The 22,705-nt window shown below is 42.2% G+C and overlaps 2 protein-coding genes across 10 annotated transcripts in view; one reads left to right on the forward strand and one right to left on the reverse strand.

Annotated features, from left to right (window-relative positions):
* Positions 1–22,705, forward strand: part of wdfy4 (WDFY family member 4) — a 51,920-nt gene that overhangs the window by 17,660 nt on the left and 11,555 nt on the right. For 4 of the 8 annotated variants that reach the window (XM_015944257.3, XM_015944259.3, XM_070542433.1 and 1 more), the window contains 37 exons: positions 51–264; positions 828–904; positions 980–1,198; positions 1,321–1,499; positions 1,584–1,815; positions 2,036–2,187; positions 2,267–2,378; positions 2,471–2,661; positions 2,746–2,895; positions 4,041–4,114; positions 4,461–4,622; positions 4,746–4,825; positions 4,906–4,990; positions 5,104–5,306; positions 5,405–5,571; positions 5,650–5,769; positions 5,861–6,034; positions 6,123–6,281; positions 6,548–6,668; positions 6,758–6,909; positions 7,060–7,298; positions 7,384–7,484; positions 7,568–7,759; positions 8,825–8,931; positions 12,142–12,219; positions 12,319–12,516; positions 12,595–12,655; positions 12,843–13,048; positions 14,427–14,575; positions 14,651–14,765; positions 15,430–15,515; positions 15,589–15,651; positions 19,330–19,372; positions 20,075–20,194; positions 20,279–20,396; positions 20,485–20,591; positions 22,264–22,414. In XM_015944257.3, the coding sequence (XP_015799743.3) occupies positions 51–264; positions 828–904; positions 980–1,198; positions 1,321–1,499; positions 1,584–1,815; positions 2,036–2,187; positions 2,267–2,378; positions 2,471–2,661; positions 2,746–2,895; positions 4,041–4,114; positions 4,461–4,622; positions 4,746–4,825; positions 4,906–4,990; positions 5,104–5,306; positions 5,405–5,571; positions 5,650–5,769; positions 5,861–6,034; positions 6,123–6,281; positions 6,548–6,668; positions 6,758–6,909; positions 7,060–7,298; positions 7,384–7,484; positions 7,568–7,759; positions 8,825–8,931; positions 12,142–12,219; positions 12,319–12,516; positions 12,595–12,655; positions 12,843–13,048; positions 14,427–14,575; positions 14,651–14,765; positions 15,430–15,515; positions 15,589–15,651; positions 19,330–19,372; positions 20,075–20,194; positions 20,279–20,396; positions 20,485–20,591; positions 22,264–22,414 (5,157 nt within the window). The remainder of the gene's footprint in view (positions 1–50; positions 265–827; positions 905–979; positions 1,199–1,320; positions 1,500–1,583; positions 1,816–2,035; positions 2,188–2,266; positions 2,379–2,470; positions 2,662–2,745; positions 2,896–4,040; positions 4,115–4,460; positions 4,623–4,745; positions 4,826–4,905; positions 4,991–5,103; positions 5,307–5,404; positions 5,572–5,649; positions 5,770–5,860; positions 6,035–6,122; positions 6,282–6,547; positions 6,669–6,757; positions 6,910–7,059; positions 7,299–7,383; positions 7,485–7,567; positions 7,760–8,824; positions 8,932–12,141; positions 12,220–12,318; positions 12,517–12,594; positions 12,656–12,842; positions 13,049–14,426; positions 14,576–14,650; positions 14,766–15,429; positions 15,516–15,588; positions 15,652–19,329; positions 19,373–20,074; positions 20,195–20,278; positions 20,397–20,484; positions 20,592–22,263; positions 22,415–22,705) is intronic. The other 4 variants (XM_015944262.3, XM_015944261.3, XM_054750074.2 and 1 more) reach the window with 4 other exon arrangements.
* Positions 15,658–19,197, reverse strand: lrrc18a (leucine rich repeat containing 18a). 2 transcript variants are annotated; one of them, XM_070542436.1, is made up of 2 exons: positions 19,177–19,197; positions 15,658–16,545 (listed from the first exon to the last, which is right to left on the reverse strand). In XM_070542436.1, exon 2 carries the CDS (start codon positions 16,539–16,541, stop codon positions 15,765–15,767), a length of 777 nt encoding a protein of 258 aa, XP_070398537.1. In that variant the 5' UTR covers positions 16,542–16,545; positions 19,177–19,197; the 3' UTR covers positions 15,658–15,764. The 2 variants fall into 2 exon arrangements, with proteins under 2 accessions (XP_070398537.1, XP_015799751.1); XM_015944265.3 differs by lacking the exon at positions 19,177–19,197 and adding an exon at positions 17,614–17,684.

Here is a 22,705-nt window from a genome sequence, read left to right on the forward strand (position 1 = left end):
TTTAACAGGTAAGAAAGCATTTTGGTCATGAAACTGAATGTCTTTTAAAGCAGATCAGAGCACAAAGGCAGATGCTGGATCTTCAGGGAGGACACTGAAACGAACTTTCAGCTTGTTGAGGTCTACAGCGTCTTGTGGTTCTGCTATTCCGATCCACCAGATTGTCAGTCTGGTATCCATGACGGCACCTCGGACATTTAGACCACATCGAGTCTCCTCCTCACCTCCCTTTGTAGAGTTCGACATGCATGAGAGTGGATATGGGTTAGATGCTTGCAGATCCTGATATTAATGCTTTCTTTCTTAGTTTTTGAAGAACAAGTCACCCCCTATCAGAGTCTAACTCATCTCCCATTTCCTGTTTGAAAAATGCACCACAAGGAGGCCTGTTGCCATGCAGACAGAGAGGGAGGAGCCGCTAACAAATACACACACACACAGCCTCACGGCGACATTGTGACATCATATGGTACCAGCTAATGTCATAGGGTACCTCTTAGCCAATGGCAATGGTAGATTTAAGTTCAATGCAGGGCAGAGTTTTTACCTGAAGAGGGCGCAACACAGTTTTAGGCATAATATTGAAATTTTAACTAAGATGCATTAAAGGGCCAAATTATTGATTACACATGTCTACAGCACAACTAGGCACTCATTTATATAGTTAATCAGCAAAAAAGTGGATTTGGGTGACTTGCTCTTTAAAGAATAGCTAAAAAATTGAGTAGATTTTGTTTTGTTATGGGAGAGTATGTAGCATCTATAAAATTATTTCCATTATTAAGAATTCCTGAAAATTATTTTTTCCTTATTTTCCAAACTCTTAGGTACCTTTTCCTGCCCTCTTTGGCCACCATTAAAGGAGTCTCTGCTGATTCAACCTCAACTGGTGGAATTGGAGGAGGTAAGTGATAAGTCAACATTTAACGGCTGCGTGGCGTTAATCTGAATTAAAATGGCGTTTTTTCTCGTGCTTTAGAATGCAGAGGTTTCCCCCCCACATCTGGCCTCTCCTTTTCCTGCTGGTTCCAGATTAACAGATTCAGCTCAGCTTGTGATTCCCACCCAGTCCACCTGCTAACGGTGGTTCGCCATGTGTCACGAACCGAGCAACCGTACATCTGTTTGTCCATCTCCTTCTCAGCCTGCGACGGCTGTCTGGTCATCTCCACTGAGGAGGAGGCATTCACATACCTTGGTGAGAGATGAAAGTTGGCCTACATGTTTGATTTTAATCAAATATTTGTTGATTACTAAGAAAACATTATACTTTAGTGTTCAGACATGAGTGACAGCCTTATCTGCTTACTTGTTTAAAAGATGTGTTGGAGCCAGAAATTTCTACTCCAGCCTCTTTGCCTTCATCACTGAGGCTCCGCTGCTCCAGCATGCTGGTCCCAGGTCAGTGGCACCATCTGGCAGTCGTCATGGCCAAAGATGTGAAGAAAAGCTGCCTGACCTCAGCCTACTTTAATGGCAAGGCGGTGGGAATGGGAAAGGTATGATAAGAGGAGACTAAAGAGCTTTTATGTACATCGGTTGTTTTCTCACTTATGTATCACACAAAGTTCATTTTCTCTCAGATAAAGTACATTCAGCCATTCCCGGGTCCGTGTGTCTCCATGGACCCCACAGCTGTGATCGATGTGTATGGACTGATAGGGACTCCGGCTCTGTGGAAGGACCACGCTGCTCTAGTGTGGCGAGTGGGCCCCTGCTACCTGTTTGAAGAGCCTTTGAGCTCATATGCTGTGGCTGCTGTTTACACACAAGGCACCTCTTACCTGGGCAACTTCCTGGCTTTGCACAACACGAGTGAGTCAAGAGAGTCAAGCAACCGTTTCAAAAGATGTGTAAAACATGCCTTTTGTTGTTTTTTCAAACAGTATTTTATTTGTTTCTTTTTAGAATCTCAGTAAAAAACACCTATTCAGGGGGTTTTCACCCATTTTTTTCATATTAATCTGTTTAGTTAAAAATGATTGCCATGGGCGGTCCAACTGAAATCCAATCGCACCTCTCTGATTGCTTCCAGGTCCTGATCGGAATTCTGATTCTCTCCCACTCAAGCTGGTTCCTGAAGAGAGGATCTCGTTTGGAATCAACCCGGCAGTTTCTACCATAACAACTGTGGTGCAGATCAGAGAGGATTACAACGAGGTGGATTGCAGACTGATTGCAAAAGAAGTAAGTGCAACACAAACATCTTGCCTAATGGATGTTTCTCTTGTTATGATACATTGATAATGACTGAATGTAAATACAGATGGGGATAACATCTCGGGATAACTCCATGCCAATATTTCTGGCTCAAAACATCAGCCAGCACTTGAGCGGTACGGCTCGCACCATCGGCGCCGCCTTGATTGGACATTTTGGTAAAACAAAATAAGGTTTAAGATCTCTATTCTACATTTATTTAGTTTTACATTTGTCTGGTTTTTAAAATGAGTTTGTGTTTTTGTTGTAGGTATGCGGACATTCATCCCCAGGCCTGCTTCCAATGGTTTTCTGTACGTTGGTGGGCCTGCGGTTGTTTTGGGTTTAGTTGCAATGGCGCCGGATGACAGCTCTTTGTATGCAGCTGTTAAAGTTCTTCTTTCTGTGTTGGAGACCAACACTGCAATGCAGCAGGAAATGAATCGTATTGATGGATTCAAGGTTTGTCAGCATGTGGATACGGGTATTATTGTTATTTGAATGATTTGATGTTTTTTTTTTTTATATAATGCACTGTCCTTACAGCTGCTAGCTTTCCTACTGAGGATGAAGAGCAGTCTTGTCAGCCATCGAACCCTCCAGGCAGTTCTGTGCCTCTGGAGTTCAGTAGAGATGAGCTGTGGCTCTTGTTTACAGAACACACCCGCATTCCAGGCTCTGCTGTGTGACCTGGAGGTAGGCGACCCTTCAAAAATAAAGCATTAGCTTGAATTAAATATTTTAAAAGGGACCCCTTTTGCGTCCTTTTGTGCAGCCACGTGGGTCTAAACACTCCAAATATGAAAAAAATCTGCCCATCCATTTTCTGCCAGACCTGTGTTTGGTTTTAGGAATTATGTGTCAAAAACAAGCTGTTTCAAAAAGTTTCCATCAGTGATGTCACCTCCTTGAATATGGAGCCTAAGCCGCGTGTGCTGTATGCTTCTCGGGCGGTGCACTCGTGATGTAATGTGTCCTGCTAGACTGAGACATTGTGCAGTTTGGCTCACTGAAATCTTGCGCCATACAGTGTATCACCTGTCCAGAGTCTCCACAGTGTGACATTAGCAGTCCTGTGCAACAGATGAAAAACACAGTGTGATCCAGGCTCTAGGCTCCCTTTGGCAAAGCTGAGCTGGCATCCGGGAGCCTTTGGTCATTTATAAGTGGTCAGACCGTGGCGTAATGTGGTGCAATCGTGTTCTTTTCATAAAAGAATACGCAATGTCGCTAAACAGGGGTCATGGAGGCAGTCTCTGCGCCGTCACAGATTTAATTTCAGCTTGATCGTAACTTGCTGTGCTCCTTCACAAGCCGTGCCTAACGGTGTCTGTCCTCCACATTCCCATGAACTGTCAGATGATCTGAGCTCCAGCTCTAACGGAGAGAATCTCCTGGAGCTCTGCATCGCTCCATCCCCAGAGCTTGGCAGTAACTCCTCACATGATCATGGCACCACTCTCTGTTGCGCCAAGGCATAATATGCATTCACAGCATTGCACTAAGATGATTACCAGGCTTGGTGGAACAAATGCTGCAAAATTTCCACATCGGCACCACAGTGCTTTTATAAGACAAGCCGTGGTGGCAATATTACGCTGATTTGCCAGCGTGGCGTGTCTTCTAAAAAGGGCTCATATCAGATCTTCCCAGGGATGAGTGGGTGGGGCCAGCTCCAGCTTGTTTTAAAGTGACAGAACCCTGAAACGGCTCATTGTGGAGGGTACTGAAACTGTCAAGAATAGATCTGCACGAACGTCATTAACATGTTTTGTGTTGACCATAGAACTAATAACTTAAGAAAAAATACAAATGTCTCCTATAACATGCTGTGTTTTCAGGTGTGGAAAAATACAGCAGACAATCTGGACCTTGCGGTTCTGAACTACTTTGCAGAAATCCTGAAATCTTCAAGGTAATTTCCTAAATCACCGGCATGTGGATGGGTGTCACAAGACATTTGCTGTAATCAGTTTTACTGTCAATGTGCACAACTAGCCTGTTATGTAACACAACAAAGGGGGCTCCTGTTCTGAGTTGACAGACTTTATCGGCTGTTCTGTCAACTCCTGCAGAAGCCTGTCATCAATATCTGGGAGCTTTTGAACAAAAATAGTCGAGGGAACATTCAACAGAATCAGTCAGAGTGTCTGAAGAGAGGGACACTTGCGTGTATAGATTGTTGAATTAGATTTTGCGTCCGTGGTAACAGATTGTGATTGATATCGAGGCCGTTTCTGTTCCACTCATCATGTTTTCAGCAGTGATGGCAGGAATGCAGCAGTCATGCACGGAGCGGGCCTCCTACCAAAGCTTCTGTTTGAGCTGTCTGATCCTGCGGTGAATGTTCACAAAGTTAACGTCATCTCCTGCATCATCACACACCTTGTGACGGCTCACTTTACCGCCGTGGACATAAGCAGGTGAAGCGTGGCAATGCACAAACAACAAAGTGTTTGTCCTGCTTTTTTGTTGTTGTAGTTTTTACAAAATGTAATTTAATTTAAGTTTAATTGTGTTTTCTAAATGGTTGTTTTTATGATAAGACTCAGAACTTTCCTGGTTTACACAATCCCACCTCAGAGTAACACGACTGAAGGCAGTGAGACTTCTGATGACCTGCCAGGTGCGCATTTTAACATCTTAAATTTGAAAATATGGCACTATTACTGACCCATACCTGTTTTGTTTATTTTGGTGTTGAAGCACAAAGTTCTGGTCCAGCGAGCCTCATCTTGATCCGCAACAAGCTGCTGTCTGCGCTCTGTGACATACTCAACTCAGACAAAGAGTGAGAACTGACCTTTACTATTTAGTTAAACACTTTCAAACACCAGCCAGCTCATTTTCTCTGTTTTTGTGTCACGGCATGAATATTTACCAGATTTTTCTTCTCCAAATCAGCCAGCAGAAGGCAGTGTTTGAATCTCTTGGCAGTGATTGGGTCCTGCTGTTTCTTCAGGCTCACCTCCACCGATCCACTTTGAAACTGGGCCTTGTCCTGCTCACGCAGTTTCTGTTGAATCCAGACCAACAGAGAAGCTTCAAAGAGGGCGTGGTCCTAGGAACTCTTACAGACGTGGCTCAGGAGCCGCACGCTGTTATGGGTGGGCTTCTAAAACTGGAACCTCACCAATGATACTTACCGTCACATCTGACGTTTCCTGCAATTAGTGACTTTCAGGCGCTTATTTCTTGTTTCCAGACAACCTTCGGGCCCACGCTTGGTCCGTGGAGCTCCTTGGCACATCATGTCCAGGATTTGATGTCCTCAAGGAGCTGCTAATCAGACAGACTCATGTGCCTGAGGTGTATGAAGCTCTAGCTTCTCTCATGGTGGGAAAAAAGGTCCATCAAACAGTCAAAGGAGAAGTGGGTAACCTTTTTACTGTTCTGAATCACCTCCATTATCTCATTTGTCATAATTTTCTTTCTATGTGTCACGTAAAGGTGTGTTTGGATGACATCCTGCAGTCGCTGATTGAGAGCCAAGCTGAAGCTCCTGCTACTCAGCTTTGTGTTGAAGCTGCTACAACGATGCTGGAGCTGGTCAAAGTCATCCTCACACAGGTAGGAGAAAATCAGAAAGCTTTAATTCTTTCTCTGTCTTTTCTTTTTTTATCATAAATCATAATAGTTGGAAAAAATATGTTTTTTGAAGTGCTCAACTAGGCTTGTGTCAGACACCGATGCATCCTGGGAGCTGCAGATCCCAGCAAGTTTGATGCAGTTCTTCTGTCTCCTCCACAACCTCCGGCCGAGAGACCCACTCTGGGCATCGCCCACATTCCTGCATTCGCTCGCTGGTGTTGTGTTTCCTCCGGAGGTTTCTGAGGTTTGTGTGTTGCGCTGGCTTTTACAAATCTCTTCTTACGGTTTCTCATTTATGCAGTTTAATTGTCTGGTTTGCTCACTTCCCTCAGGATGTTGGTAAGCGAATCAAAACGGGCGAAAGAGAGGACACATTCAGCAGTCAGCCCACCAGGAAGCCAGTGCTGGACTTCATGCGTATTTTGTTAATGGACAGTCTTCTTAATGTGCCTGCGAGCAGCAACACACACCTTATGATTCTGCTGCTGGAGGTGAAATCACACTTAAACACCATCAGTTATTTAGAGTTTTGTTATTCCACGGACCACAGTAACATAACAGAGACACACTTATCTTCGAAAAGGAATTTTCACAGAAAAGGAAACGTCTAAAATATGCTAAACTCTTATTTCTCCAGAAGGTGCCACTCTATGCTCAGTTACTAAACAAAGCCACGCTTACTTGCAGATGATGAAATTATGCATTACTGGTTTTGATCCAAACACGCCTGCAGCTTTCCCCGATTTTACCGTTATAGTTTTGTCCTGATGATGCGACGCTGGAACAGAAGAAGAGATATCAGTCGGAGTTAGTTGAGCACATCATGAATATCGTCCTCATGCTCGGAAATGAGGATGACACTCATCTGAGCTCTCGAGGTAAAATTGAAAAGGTTCGACATATGCATTTTGACCAAACAGAAGAAAAAACAAGTTCGTCGTTCCTCTTTGTTTATTTTTACTCTCAGACCGTGAGAGTCAGCGTCCTGAAGGACAGATCAGCACCCTGATGGAGAACGTGGTGCTTTTCTGCAGGACTTTGCTTCTGAAACTTTACAACGGATCGTTCATGGGAGACTCAAAAGTTCTGATCGAGTTCCTCGCAGATCAGATTATGATGGTAAGATGATAAAAATGTGCAATCAAAGGATCTAAACATTAAACGTATGAAGCATGAACAACAACTTTAGTTATGCATTCCTTGGTGATTTCTATTTCTTAAATAGGTGATATTCCAAATGATAACCTGTGAAATTCTGCACACATTTAGACTCTGGAGAAAGGACGGACGCAGAAGGAGAAAACTATCTCTGCACTCTACTCGTGCACCAATAAAGTCCTGCTTTTTTTCCTGTCTCAACCACGACATTCCCACGAAGATAAGAAAGTAGTCGTCAGGGCGCTGCAGGCCTTCTTGGAAAGCTGGGACGTTGTCATGGCAACTTACAATGGAAATGTGAACTTTATTACCTGCCTTCTTCATTGTCTGTTACTAATTCGCTCTGGCAGGTAATACTTTTATTTTTACATGCCTACTTACCAAATGAGTTGCCTTAAGATGTCAGAAGTGGCTCAAATGATCACGATTTTGCAGCTACCTTGAAGGTTTTGGGTGTGTGGCAAAGAACAGGAAAAATTCATCCAGCCCCGTACTTGCATATTCTCAAAAAGTCAGCAATGGAGAAGACACGAGAGGTTGGAAACTTTAATATTGAGCTTTGATGGATTTAAATCTCTGCGAAGGCACCTCTGAACATTATTGTGTTTGTGTTTTCCAGATGACAAAGAACTCGTGTCTTTAGTAGAAGCCTGCTGGTCAAAGGTGATATCTGAAAGACAACACATGCTTGAAGAAAGCTATAAAATTGAGATGTCAGTGAGTCGCACAGCAGATGTGAAGCCCGTCAGCATGACCGACATCAGCCCTCTGTGGGAGGAGATGGCACATAAGACCTGGACGCTGTACACAGGTTAGCTCAAGCAGCTGAGGAGAAATGAAATGTTGAATTTTCTCAAACCTGTTATGTCAACTGATTCCACTAAACCTCGTTGTTTAAATGTAAAGAGGAATATTCATAGTTGAACACTCAAGAGTTTTAACACCTTCAGCAATTGCTTTCTAACTGGTGTCAGTGGTTCTGGAGCCATACGCTTAAGCAGCTTCACATGACAGCCCTGTGAAGCTCTCTTCTGGCCAGAAATGACACTTAGCAACTTTGGGGGCTTGGATAGGCACAAATGGGACCTCTCTACCTCCTTAATGGCTTTACTCTGCCGGTAGCTCATATGAAGGCTTGCAATTAGCATTTTCTGATTGCAGACCTTCAATAAAAAGATCAAGAAAAAAAAAGAAGTTTGCTTTTTTGTTGGCGTCATGGTGGAGCCTGAAAGTAAAAGGAAGAGGGTAATATGTTTGGAGGCAAATCAAAGAGCTCAACATCGATGCAACCTACACTCGTTTCAAACTGTGGTTTTTATTTTTTTCATTGTTTCTGAACTGCCAATCATTATACATTCATAAAAACATGCAAAATACAACAACTTGTCTGACAACATTGTTATTTGCAAAGCCTGCAGCAGGGTTGTTCGCAACAGTTGTAACTACATTTTCAACTAGTGGTGGTGAGGGGCAGGAAACATTAGTTTCTACAGGTGTGAATCATCACTACATCAAACAAACCAGCTGTGTGCACGATCTAAAACCTGCAGAAAACATGCTGGAAGCAGACTCCAGCGCTGGTAAGTCCAACAGATGTTGGCCCGCCACTCTGAAGTTGCAAGTCTGGTATTCTGGCTACAGGGGGCGGTGGGGGTCAGAGTGACATTTCGTTAACTCTGTAAAGGGTCATTTTAGCACATACTGTCTGACGAAAATGATTTAAAAACATGAAGAAGTTGCAAAGTATCCCTTTAAAAATAAACCTATGTTACTTTTTAGATTGAAGTAAGCTTAGTGTAACCAGTTGACAGAAGCTGTTTAAGTAAATTCAGCATTTCATTTCTCAAAATGTTTCTTTCACGTCTCATCTCTTTAGAGTCAGAGATGAAGAAAGTGGCTAGCCGGTCTCAGATCATGTTGGAAGTGATCACCAGCGCTCTTCGCTCGGCTTTGGGGAGAGGTCAAGAGTCAATGAAAGCAGAAGTAGGTAGAAACTCAAGTTCTCTGTGTTCCTAACCATTGTTCCTTTGGAGGATAGGGAGGCTGTTACCTTCTCCCAGAGGAAGGAGCCAAACGCTCATCCCAAAGTCACAAATGTCTCTGTTCTGTGGGCCGTCCAGCCCTGCGGGGGTGTTTATTTCTTTAAATAGATTTTGATTATCACAGCTGATTGCCCCTGAGTGAGCCTTGTAATTGATATCTGTTAGGCCCATCTATGGGAGCGCTCGCCACAACAAACTGTTTGCTGCTGAAGGTTAAAGACGCGTTTATTGTTGTTTTTCCCCCCGAAACACGTGGCCCACATCATTAGTTCCCCCACAACGCTTAAGACGTCGAGCCATCTGGAGCAGGGAGCAGGGACGTATTACTCAGGCACACAGGCATGAAATTACAGCGTCTGTGTGTTTGTCTCACCCTTGCAAAAGTGTATATGTGCTCTTGTTTGTGCGTGTCTTTTGCCCACAGAAACTGTGTTGGCAATTACAGTGGTACCAATCTGATGAAAACATTATTCATTTGATGTTATTCTTTATCATATCAGTCCTTGACAGGCTATCAGAGAGGGTGATGAATTGTTTTTCCATCTCGGATGCAGGGAAGATAGGGGAATGCTTTCTTCCATGATATCTGCAGTGTGTTGCTGTGAAAATATTTATGCATAAAAGGATAAAAGGGAATGCTTAGAATAAAATGTTCAAACTTTTATCTGCCAGATTTCTCAGATTTTTATTCATTCTCATGAAGAAATCATCCATTTTTTTCTGGATCATCAATCTATGACCTTTATTAGGAAAGTTAAAAGCTAATGGAAAGTCTTTTTTTTAGCAACGAGATCTCTAATAATGCAATGTTCTGATAAAACTACTTATACTGAGCAAAAACACGAGTTCTATTGTAGGCAATGAGTGAAAATATAGCGACTGATAAGCAGACTTCGTCCTCTGTTAAGCTTCGGTGCAGTCCTTCCAGAGATTTATTTCATCAGCGAATGCAGTTTCCATAATCATATCTGTGTCCTCATATTAGAAAGATAATTAACAGCACTAATGATCACGTTAAGTTCATTACACGTTCACTGCCAGCTCAGAATGAAGTTGACATTATGTTGCCTTATCATCAAAGGTGGCGTATTGTTGGGAAGTCATTAAAATGGAAATGAGTGTGATGTTCTCATGTTAATTGCACAGGGAAGAGATGAGTTATGTATTTAATGCAGCATTTAAAAAGCCAATGAGGTTCCTATCTGCTAAATGGGGTAATTAATGCTATATATTACTTATGTTTGTCTAAATAAAGGAATGAAATTAGTGGCGATGACGCCAACTTGCTGCTTATTTGTCGCGACTCTAGTCTGAAAACGTCATTATTACTCTCTTTTCTGTCTGTAATTTTTCTATAATCTCCCTTCAGATTTCCTCTTTTTTCCTCTTCTTCTGCTTTGCTACTTCTCATTTGGATGGGTATTCAAGGTGTGGAACACTTAATGATTATTTCTGATTATTATTAGTCACTCTGACTTTCATGCTGGCTGAACATGAAAATGGTCTCCTGCACCTAACTCCTGCATTAGCTTCTGATAGAAAGTAGATGATGAAACGCTAGGATTGGAAAAGCTGGACAGATCTACATCACCCATCTTGACTAGTGATGGGGAAGGCTGTTGTTGTTTTAGCATCCAGGAAAGAGCAGAGCACATCTTAATCATCTCAACTAGCAGAAGCTAACCGTTAGCATTAGCAACTCTACCACATGGCAAAACTCCTCCAGGCTCGTATTATTTGTGGAGATAAAACGTTCACATTGCATCGACATCCAGTGCTGCAGGCCCTTCTGGGCTTTCTTCACCCCCGAGTACGACTTACAAGGCATTCATTCCTAGAGACTACTAGATCTCTAGTAGCGGATGGCTGCTCATACTGAGTCAGGATCTTCTGGAGGTTTCTTCCTGTTAAAAGGGAGTTTTCCTCCCCCCTGTCGCTACGTGCTTGCTTACTATGGGAATTGCTGTAAAGACTCAGACTCAACAAGTCAGTGACTCGATGTAATCTGCTGGGTTCCTAAACGTTTCACTATCTGGCATAATGGCATTGGAATGTTTTACTTTGTAATGTGTCTTGAGATGACTCTTTCGGTGATTATATAAATAAACTGAATTGAATAAACTAAAAACCACTGCAAATGTATTGATAAAACGAGTGTTCAACACCTTTCAGACATACAAATGGAACAGTTATCCTTCTCCGAAGGAGAAAATTCCAACTTTTATGAATGCACATACATTCTAAAAAGTCAGCTTTGTTTGCATCTCATCTTACGCAGGAGGAGTTTCCTTTTTATTGCACTCAAAATCAATTATGGGGTTTCTGTGGCCGAATGCAAAATTAGCATCTGTAAATAAAACCCAATATAAAGAGTTACTGCATGTTCACTCACTCAATTAAATGGCTTTCCTGGGTCAGCTGTGAAGATGGACACATGTTGTTTCACTAGTCTCCCAGCGAGCACTGTTGTGATGATGCGTTTAATGAAGCAGTTAACAGTCGGAATATGATCCCAGTGTGTCTGAACATGAGCATTGTGCAGTGTCAACACGGCTCCGTTTTGGGTTTTTCATTTCTTCTCTTTCAGTCGACAAAAAAAGAACACACACACACTCACACACACACACACAGGCTCACACACAATGAAGGTGCACACACAAACCAAACTTGCCCCCCGTCTGTGGTGTGGCTCAGTGATATTAATGTTTATGTTAATTAGATCACACCAACAAATGATTGCATTTGCAGACAGGGTTATTGTAAGACTGTAGCCACTAGCTTATTTTGCCCAGTGAATGCAATTTAAAACAGATGTAATTGTATGAATGCACTGTAATTGCATGAGGAAACAACAATACCATTATGCATATAAAATTTCTGCATATAAAATCATTGTGATGCCTGTGTGTGTGTGTGTGTGTGTGTGTGTGTGTGTGTGTGTGTGTGTGTGTGTATGTGTGTGTGTGTGTGTGTGTGTGTGTGCATGTGTGTGTGTGTGTGTGTGTGTGTGTGTGTGTGTGTGTGTGTGTGTGTGTGTGTGTGTGTGTGTGCATGTGTGTGTGTGTGTGTGCAAAATGAGCTCAGAAGAGTGATTGTGCATGCCCTCTTTTTATTTGCAGCCGTTTTAACTTGTTTGTTTTTGTTTTTTTAGGAGTTTTTGTCCCACATGGAGTCACACCGGCAGAGAGGCCGCAGCGTGTTTGAGAACATGAGGACAAACCACTTACAGGTCTGACTGGTGAAATTTATCAGCAGCTGACAATGGGATTTGTTTTAATGTCTGTATTTCATCTGCTCCCCTCTGGGTCGCTCTACATTCGTGTCTCAGTTGCAAGCGGCTGAATGGGAAGGTGCAAACGCTCAGTGGCTGCGCGTGGAGGCCGAGCTGCTGAGGGAGAGAGCTGTATTTGGTCCAGGCCCGGGGGTGCTGTTGAGCCAAGACTGGGTGCAAGATGCCGCCGAAGGACCCAACCGGACCAAATCACGCATCCGCAGAAAAGCCCTGAGACATTCCAAATCGGTAGAAGTAAAATGCACTGTGGCATTTCATGAGACACACGTAAAGCATCGTCGAACTTTTTAACTTACTTTTTCTTTGCAACAGATGCTAGGAATGCTGTGTTTGAGATCTGAAGAGAGCATTAATAAAGCAGAGGATGATGCAGGTACATCTAAAAACATGAAAATAGGGACTGTTGTTATTTTAAAACGAGGTATTCCCAACACATCTGCAACCAGTTGGCTGCATTTTAAAAATCCACCACTAGATGGTACTAAATCTTACTCATTTTGTTTACATGTCGTTTTGGTTGTGTTGGATGGTTGTAAGATAAATAACCGTTTGTGTAACAGAGCTGAAGGTTTTGTGTGAAGTCAGTGGCGAGGTAAAAGCAGACGAAGAAGGAGGACCGAGCAGTTTGACATTCTTCCCCGTTCTGAACGAGACGCCATCAACCACCGAAGACCAACCAAACCCTTTCTCCCCTGAGTCCTGCTCCCACACACAAGACTGTCCAGACATACGCGTCATCCTGCAGGAGCTGCACCCAGGGGAGAAGGTACTGTGATGTAGGATCCCGTTTCCACGTGCCGTGCTGAAAATCCAATCTCTAAACACAACTGTGCTAATAATTACATTCATAATTATCTGATGCAGACTAAGGGATTCCAGAAGCCCAGCGCTGCTATCAGAATTTCATCTTTCCTCATTAGTTTAATATTTTAATGTTGAGGCGCAGCACAGCTCTCCTCATTGTTGCAGCGAGTTAAAAACCACGCGCGTGTTGACAGGGCCCTCTCATCGCTCCGGCAACCAGCCGCGGCTTTTAATGTTTCTGACAGAAGTATTAATAAAAGCAGTAGGAGGTGATGCAAGCTGTCTTACATCCGCTTAGCGAGTGTGTGATGTGTGCTGGCGTGTCCTGTTGTCTTGCAGCGGTTCGGCGCACGACTCCTGCTGAGTTTCCTGTCAAATGAACACAGTCATTAGCTCTGAAAAATGCACACACACACACACTCGCAGGCGAACACTCACACAAAGGGAGACCCACTCATAATTAGCTTGCCAGCGCCAATAGTGTGATTATGACAATAATGTGTGTGGGGAGAAATCAATGGTCTGACATTAGGCTCAGTCAATAAAAGTCCTCCTTTTCTCTCGTCCCTCCCATCATCAGCTAAATCGCCCACCGCCTGATAACGCGTATCTGTGTGGCCCACAGTGAGAAGATAAGGAGTTTATTTCTATAATGTTCGATAGCGATAAATTAAACTAGTTGAATCCAGTCATTAGTTATTAGAGAGTATTTGTTCTTGCTGCTGATGCAGCTGAGGCTCATTCACCTTGACCGGTCTTAAACACCTCCACATGATAAGTGATCTTATCCATCACCGCGTGGCGTTGGGTGTGCTTTAAGACACGAGCCTATGATCACTTATCAGGTCTGTTATTGTGCGTGTGGCAGTGATTAATTCTCTTAATAACGACCAGGCAGGACCTCCTCCTTGTCCGCTGAGAGTGTGACTGCGTGTCTCTGAGGGGGTCTGATTTGATCAGTATAAATTGTGAGGAGCCTGCGGGCGCATCGGGACCCCATGTGGTTTTTGGGCGCTGTGTCCCAGGGGGTCCGAAGGAGCAGCCAGCACACGGAGACAACCAGGTGCGCACAATCGTTGTGAAATGAAGGGCGACAATAGAATTATCCACACATGATCACAGTACAGTTAGCGTTAGCTGCAGCCAGCGCTGAAAGCAGCTTTGATGCAGAAAAAAAAAGAGGCAGGGCCTTCTCCTCCCCATCAGTCAGCTCATATAATGAAGTGTTCAACTGTGTCTTTATAATAGTGATTAAAATGATCATTCAAGTAAAGTCTGAAGCACGTGTCTGCCATGTCATGCCCCGAGAGAGGTATTAATGTATCTGTCTGTCTCTGCAGGTAAAAGCTAAGATGTGTGTGGTGATGGTAAGCAGCCTCAGAGTGGCTGAAGGTGTGCTGCTTTTTGGAGACAAAAGCCTTCTCCTGTGTGAGGGATTCACTCTCAGTCCCACTGGAGATGTGTGCTGCAGGAGGCACCACCCTAGCAGGTGCAGGCTGTTCACTGCAGGATGTTTCATGAGCTTTAGGTGTGACAGACGGTGCTCATCTTCTCTTTCTGCTAGTGTTAGAGATTCGTTTATTTCCACGATGCTGAATAAAGAGCTGCCCTCAGCCACTTGCAGAAGCTGGCTCTACGAGGACATCAAGGAGGCTCGTTTCATGCGGTTCCTCTTAGAGGTCAGACATTCATATAATCCCACCTTGAAATAAGATGGACTTTATTTTTAATGAAACACTGCTATTTAATTGGATACTGCTTCACATTGATTTTACAACATCTAATATGAAAAATATTTACATACTTTTAGTAATAAATATAAATTATTATTAATTATTTTAAAACTAAAAAATCATCTCAGCCATTCATTGTGAACATTGTCAGCTGACCCTTTAGTTAAGCTAGTCTTTACAACCATTTATGTAATTTATTTTTCTTAAATATTTTCACTTTTTCACAAATTTCTACCTGCAAATTTAAATTCTTCTGACTGTAGCTAAATCATATTTACCTAAAATCTAATTTATAGTCTATAGCATGTTTTGATAACATGTTCTTTTAATTATACTTTTATTTCTAAACCTAAAATCATTTAAAATAAAATAAAAAAATAAATTAAATTAAATTAAAACAAACAATTTATTATTAGCCGAAATGATTGTTTTTTGCAATCCAAACTAAAACATCTAGGAAAACTAAATCAAAACTTGTCATTTATGAAATTAGTTATGTGAAGTTGGATATGTTTCAGATTTCAAATGTTTACTTGACCTTAATGATCTTGTTGTGACTATCAAATAAAAACAGCTTACTGTTGCGTCCATGTTTTTCTTGCTGATGTAGGACAATGCTATTGAGATTTTCATGAAAAACGGACACTCTGCATTCCTGGTTTTCTTGAATAAGGACCATGTCTCAGCATATAAAAGGTAACGGATGTCCTGAATGTTGGTACATATTAAACTTCCTGTCTTTGACCTTTAACCTTTCCTCTCCCTGCAGACTGAGCCTGGTGGTACCAGCATTAAAAGGGAGAGCCGTCGCTGAGGTCATGGCTAATGCCAAGTAAGTCTTTATTTATTCATTTATTAATGGTTAAAATAAAGACATATTTCATTCAGTTTGAAATGAGTGCATGAATAATTGTAAAATTTCATCATTTTTAATGTTCTTATAATTTAAGATGCTTTCTTGTCTTTCATTCTCCACACATGCTGAGTATTTATGGCCACGGAGTTAGGAGTCACCAATCCAGAGAAGGATGGCGGTTTAACGCAGTCACATCTCTTTTTTCTCATCAACATTTCTTTTGACCCTAGAACTTTCTGAAGGCATCCCTCACACAAGCTGCTTTCATGGACCAAGTACACATCTTCTGTTGATTCTGAACCCTTAGCTTCCTGCCCTTCACATGTCTCCTCGACACATGTCAGAGGATTACGGCTCACATTCAACTTGGTGAGGCTGCGTAGGCCTTTCACAAACTCAGGCAGCTGGACAAGGGAGTTATCAAACAGGCCTAACTCTTTGAGGTTGTCCAGGAACTCCAGGGTGGGGGGAAGGGAATCTAGCTGGTTCAATCCTAGATTGAGGCTCTCCAGGTTGGAGAGGAAACCCAGAGAGGAGGGTAAACCTGCAGATGTTAGGCAGTTGTTCGCCAGGTTGAGGTGGGTCAGTCCTGCCACATTGCCGATGGACTCGGGTACCGACTCCAGCTTGTTGCTATGCAGATCCAACCATTTGAGGGAAGACAAGTTTCCAATGTTATCAGGAAGTTCCATTATCTTGTTGCGGCTCAAATCCAACTCATCCAGGTTAGACAACTCCAAGAGGCACGTTGGGAAGGTGGTTAATCCCATGTTACTCAGGGTGAGTCTACGCCTTCCAAACAGGGTCAGCTGTATTGCCTTTTTGGCTGAACTTAGGGTCACCTTCGTCCCTTTTCCTTTGGGCATTGTACTGAAACACACGGAGAATTATTTAGTTTAAAAAAATCTCAGCCTCTTTTTTTGTTGACATTTGCCCCGAGAGGCTTATTTACAAAATCCATGTAATCTACACCATCACACATTACTCAAATAAATAAAGGGGTGTGTGTGTGTGTGTGTGTATGTGTGTGTGTGTGTGTGTAGCTTATGTGATTTATTCCAATACAAGGGCCTGTGTATGTCCTGAGGCATTGGGGAAAGCATGCACTCAGAGGAGCGAGAACAGCATGTGTGTGTGTCACAGTGTTGTGTCTGCATCGGTGCGTGCTCACCCTGTGTTGCCCATGGGGGTATTTAAGAGCACGACTCTCTAATTAAGGCTAATGCTCGGGAACAATAGGAGTGAGGCGACACAGGGTAATATAGCGAAAACACACACCAGTGCTGATTCTCCCTCACCGATCAACTGATTGGGATGTTTGGCAAGAAAAGATGGGTGTGCAGGACATCCGCACATAAGTGTGTGGTTGACAGACAAGGATGTCCTGTAATGTGTGTGTGTGTGTGTGTGTGTGTGTGTGTGTGTGTGTGTGTGTGTGTGTGTGTGTGTGTGTGTGTGTGTGTGTGTGTGTGTGTGCGCGCGTGCGCGCGCACGAAGAGTCAAATCAGGACTTTGATGAATGATAGTTGGGGAGTGTTGGGAGTGTAATGAGGGCTCGGCTCTTCTCCCCTCCCTGTCTAAAAGAGCAAGGTGTGTTTTTGTTTGTGTCTGTGTTACACCCCAAGGCCCTCTCTCGCCTCATTCATCATCCTCAGGATGAGAGAGGTTATCTACTGGTGCTTGTTCCTATTATAACCTCCTATAGGAAACTATTGCATGAAATTATTGCCTGCAATTAGATAACACACACACCGAGCCAAATGCGATGATTGATTTAGTACGGTTTAACGAAAAAAATTACAGGCTGGGAATTTATTGATGTTAGAAAGTGGATACACTTAAATTAGATCCTCGCCATTCATTTCTTACATTTTTATTTAGCTTTTTTTAATGAAATCTCTAAAACTTTTGTGAGTATTTGGAATCGTTTTTACTTACCGTATTTTATAAGCTTGATTCACCTGTCGTCGGTTTTTAAGAAACACCAGTAGATTTCAACTCTTTAAACTGGTCCAAAAAACAAAGATTAAAAGAAATTAACTGCTTAATTGAAGTCAAATGCTAGAGGCTTCATTTAAAAGCAGAAGTTTAACCAAAAATTACTAGTACTCCTACCAAAAGGACAGATCAGATGTGCCGTTTCAGATTTCAAGCCTTTCTCTTGTTAATTGTTAGCAACTGGTTTGTAAGCGTTTATTGTTGCGATACAGCCCACAGAGGAAGTCAAGGTTTTAGATTTGACTGATCACTTTTTTCAACGTGTTGAGGGGATTCTGATTTGGTGGTCTAAGCATTGGGTCTCTGCTTTCTGTAGATGATGTGGTCCTGTTGGCTTCATCAGAACGTGATCTCCAGCTTCCGCTGGAGCGGTTAGCAGCTGAGTGTAAAGCAACTGGGATGAGAATTAGCTTCTCTAAATTCGAGACCATGATCTTGAATCGGAAAAGGGTAGAATGCCTTCTCCGGGTCGGGGATGAGGTCCTGCTTCAAGTGGAGGAGTTTAAGTATCTCCGGGTCTTGTTCACGAGTGAGGGAAAAATAGAGCGTCCAGGACGAAAGAAGGAGCATTACACGTGGAGAAAACCACTTTGGTAAACAGCAGCTGTGCTGGGGAGAAGACATTCTGCAGTGATGATATATGCAGTATTTGATTTGTCATAATTTTATTTATGCATTTTTCCAAGATAATACATCTCATAGTACGTGAGAGACATGGTCAAAACAATTATTTATCATTTAATTTGAAGTACAATGACTCAGGGCGTGGACAGTTTCACCCTGTTCACTGACCGGCGGGGGCGTGAGAGCGTGTGAAGAGGGTCAAATGTGTGTGTCACGCTCAACACATGTCAGTTGGCAGCCCTGGCTATGCCAGTCACTTAGCTCCAACAAACAAAAGCTAAACCCATTTTCGTTCTTCTCCCTCCACTTCAGTTAGCTTGAGGTTCATGGACCAACAGTGATGCAATGCAGATCAAATTAGCATTCAAGCTAGGTTGGTGTGCTAATCTGGTGTGCTAAGTGCATTCTCGTTGATCAACAGCTTCCTCTTGTGGGTAGGGTACCCTGCTGGTTAACGTTCTAGGCTTGCGTAAATGATTTGTTTTGCTGTAGAGGCCAGGGGACAGACTTGGAAGAAATATCAATACTGAAAGATTACATATTTCATAAAATAAAGCATTTTTTTGAAGTTTCACACACACACACACACACACACACACACACACACACACACACACACACACACACACACACACACACACACACACACACACACACACACATTCCAGTTTTAAATGGGTTTTTTTTCCACTTTTGAGTAAAGTCCTACATGTCCAACCAGAAGCATTTCAGAGCCTGCTCTTCTACACGAGCTTCACATTTTCTCACAACCTACATGTGGCACACTACAACTCTGTTATTTCAACGACAAACTTCAGGTCACCTCTGTTTTTTTTCTACAGCTGCGAACACACACTCCCTGTTTCCTGTGCCACTCACCTCCACCATGCACCTGGTGATCTCTGGACTGTGTTACGTTTTAAATCTGGTTGCTAGGCAACATAACAAGCAAGCAAGCAAACCTTTTTTGTTGTTTAGAACATGCTCAGCCTCTGTTGCTAATCCAAAGTACTTACTCTCATTGTGTTTTAGAAAGACTGCCGTGCTTGAAAAAACAGCTCTTGTTAAATGGCAGGTAATGTAATAAACATGACTTCTTGTATTGGTTAGCAAACAATTACACTACATGTTTCCCACAATACAAAGGATCTTTTGATAAACTGGACATCAATAAATTACTGTAAAGACACTGATTCATAATAAGTACACAATTTAAAAATTTAGTTAGCATATCTTTCAGTTTTAAGTTAGCATCTAGATTTGTGGATCTTAAACCACAGTAAACTGAACATTTAAGTCTCTATAGGAGTGATTTAAAGTCAGGCACATTCAAGGGCAGCCCTGTGCTGTTGCAGAGTTTTATGTAAACATATCTTTACTTTCCTGAAAATGTTGGTTTAGTGAATGCTATTAGAAATTATTGCCAGCTGACATTTCTTTTTATTGACCTGTTTTATATTTAATACTTGGTCAGGTGATTGATTTGTTGAATACATGTTGGTTAAATGTTTCTACAGTGCACAAAATCAAGCCTCAAGTGTTGATTCAGAGTTCAAAAACAAATCCAGGCTAAGACATATTTTGCATCCACTGCTATTAGTAACATTTTAGCAAGCAAATAAGGTGGAAAACATCTAAATGTCAGCCATGACTAACCATAAAACATTCATGGATGTTGTTGTCATGGTTACACAGTGCCTTCTACTGGATATGTATGTTAATCAGAGTAATTTAATTGCTGTCTGTTTTACCTGAGTTTTACCTTTATGGCCCCTAGAAAGGCGAGATGAGTAACTTTGAGTACTTGATGCATCTGAACACCATTGCTGGGAGGACGTACAATGACTTGATGCAGTATCCAGTCTTCCCCTGGGTTTTGGCTGACTATCAGTCTGAGGTAAAACCCCACACATGGCATTTTTGTCTCAGACATTTGTGTATCAAAAGAGCTGAATATTTGTGTCATCTCTGTCCTTCGCAGATGCTTGATTTGTCAAATCCTGCAACTTTTCGTGATTTATCCAAGCCGATGGGTGCGCAGACAGAGAAAAGGAAACAGATGTTTATCCAGAGATATGAAGATGTGGAGGACAATGAAGGTGGGGGAAGATATCTTGTCATTTTCAGTTTTTGTTTTGTTTTACTTGTCTCACTTCTTATCCTAAAACAGTTGTCACTCTGTAACAGACTTGTCAGCACGTTGCCATTACTGTACCCACTACTCGTCAGCCATCATTGTGGCATCCTTCCTTGTAAGAATGGAGCCATTTTCACAGACTTTCCAGATGCTTCAGGTGAGGTCGTAGATGCCAGGAAATTTGTAAATGCAACATCTGGTTCTCCTAAAAATGTGTAAGAACGTCCAAAAATGTACATTTTGTGAGGTGCATCTAACATTTACTGGGGAAAAGGTAAAGTTACTCAACTCATTACCCAACCTGCTGCAGCCTGCTGTAGCTAACACTAACAGAAAGCTAACACTTCCATGAGCCAACCAATACTAAAACAAACCACAAAGTAAAAAGTTCTGCACTATTGGACAAAATATTATTTATTACAAGTCCAGTAGCAACAAACCAGGTCACCATCAATCTGTGATTTTAGGGCCATTCCCATCTGTACTGGGTCGGCCCGGGCCGGGTAGCCCCAATCGGCCCCAGCCTGGCCCGGTTGATTCCACACATCCTTGTCTTAAGCCCATGTGGGCTGATTCTAACCACCAATCATGGCTTGCTCTAATGGAAGGTGTGAATTTGCTGTCAGCAGTGGGTGTGTTGGCCCTGGTCGGCCTGAAGCAGACCCCCTCGAGAAGAGGGCTGAGAATGAGCCTTGGTTGGCCCGGAAAAATACCAGGCCACCCAGATATGTAAACAACCTACGCTACCCGGCCCGGGCCGACCCAGTACAGATGGGAATGGCCCATTAGTAGCCTCCTTTGGCTCCCTCATACTAGTGTAGGCCACGCAAATGAAACCGGTTTTAGCTGTTTGCATCACTTTCAAAGACATCTTACTTTTACTTCCAGGCTCTACTATGATGCCAACAGAAAAAGCAAACCTCTTTTTTTTCTTCTTGTGCTTTTTATTGATGTTTGGCGACCTGAAAATGCTAATGGCTAGCATTACAGCTAACAGATGTAAAGCAGGTAAAGAGTGCTCCCTAGAACATCCACCAGCGCCACAAAACTATCAGATGCAGTTTTTGGTCAGCAGAGGGCTCCACAGTGGTGTCAAAATATGAAACCAGTCAAGTTTCTAACTCACCAATCACTGAGATCAATGTTAACGCTCTAGCTTAAAGTAAAAAAAAAAAAAAAGGTCTATTGTTACTTTAAAAGTAACAAATTCTCATAAATATTTGTCACTTTCTTCTTTTTATCATAATCTTGCTAATAATAACTTTTTACTACCCTCCATGTGCTGTTTTGCTGGTATGAAAGTAGATTATGGAAAGATTTTAATATATATGCAAATAATTACAAACAGCATAAAAAAGAAGCCAATGCAAATAGCCACAGATGTTCCCAATTTACAGTGCAGCATCCAGTTGATTATAATGAAAAGGCATGCATATTTGATAGTCAGAATAAAGCAATAAAGATGTTCATCTGGTGGACTGGGAGGCCTTTTTGTCTTCTAAAGCACATAACAGTTGTGCGGTAATATCTGTAACTGAATTTACATCTATAACCGTCTTTACGACAGTACATGCTATTTTCATTTATTGAGGTAATTGTTTTACACTGAATTAAATGTTCCCTCATGAGATTTCCATCCAAATTTGACACAAAGATGAAAAACCTTTTTTGTTACAGCTGCAGAAGTTTGTTTTTTATACATAGTACCGTAAACATTCAGAATGATGCTTTTTCTGCACGGATAAAGCTCTCAATGAACACGCCTGGTGAACAGTGAAGTTCAGTGCTGTGCTGCAGGTCTGACAGAGGTGATTCTGATCTGTCCTCAGGGGGGGTTTGACATCGCTGAGCGGATGTTTTACAGCATAAAGAAGGAGTGGGAGTCGGCCTCGAAAGACAACATGGGCGACGTCCGTGAACTTATCCCAGAGTTCTTCTACTTGTCTGATTTCCTGCTCAACTCCAACAACATCCCGCTTGGTCAGGCACAAAACACTGCTGTTTTACTGCAAATGTGAATATTTTCTTGCATGTGCAAATTAACAATTCCTTCACAAACCACGCAAACACATTTCTTTTGATCTAATTATTCCGGGATCTTTAATTTTGCACTTTGCTCTTAACACAACATCACGATTGATGTAAAACTTTGAATTCATGCCGTAGAAGCTCTTCATGTAGATTATTCTTATAGAAAATTTTTCACCATAAAATTGTCTTTACAGCATTAGGAAATAACACTTCTGATATTTCATACTATTAAGCTCAAAT

The sequence above is a fragment of the Nothobranchius furzeri genome, chromosome 12 (assembly GCF_043380555.1).
Source record: "Nothobranchius furzeri strain GRZ-AD chromosome 12, NfurGRZ-RIMD1, whole genome shotgun sequence".
Lineage (NCBI taxonomy): Eukaryota > Metazoa > Chordata > Actinopteri > Cyprinodontiformes > Nothobranchiidae > Nothobranchius > Nothobranchius furzeri.

Coding starts and splice junctions, on each gene's coding strand:
- lrrc18a (XM_070542436.1), bottom strand. CDS start 16,541: ATGCCCAAAGGAAAAGGGACGAAGGTGACCCTAAGTTCAGCCAAAAAG.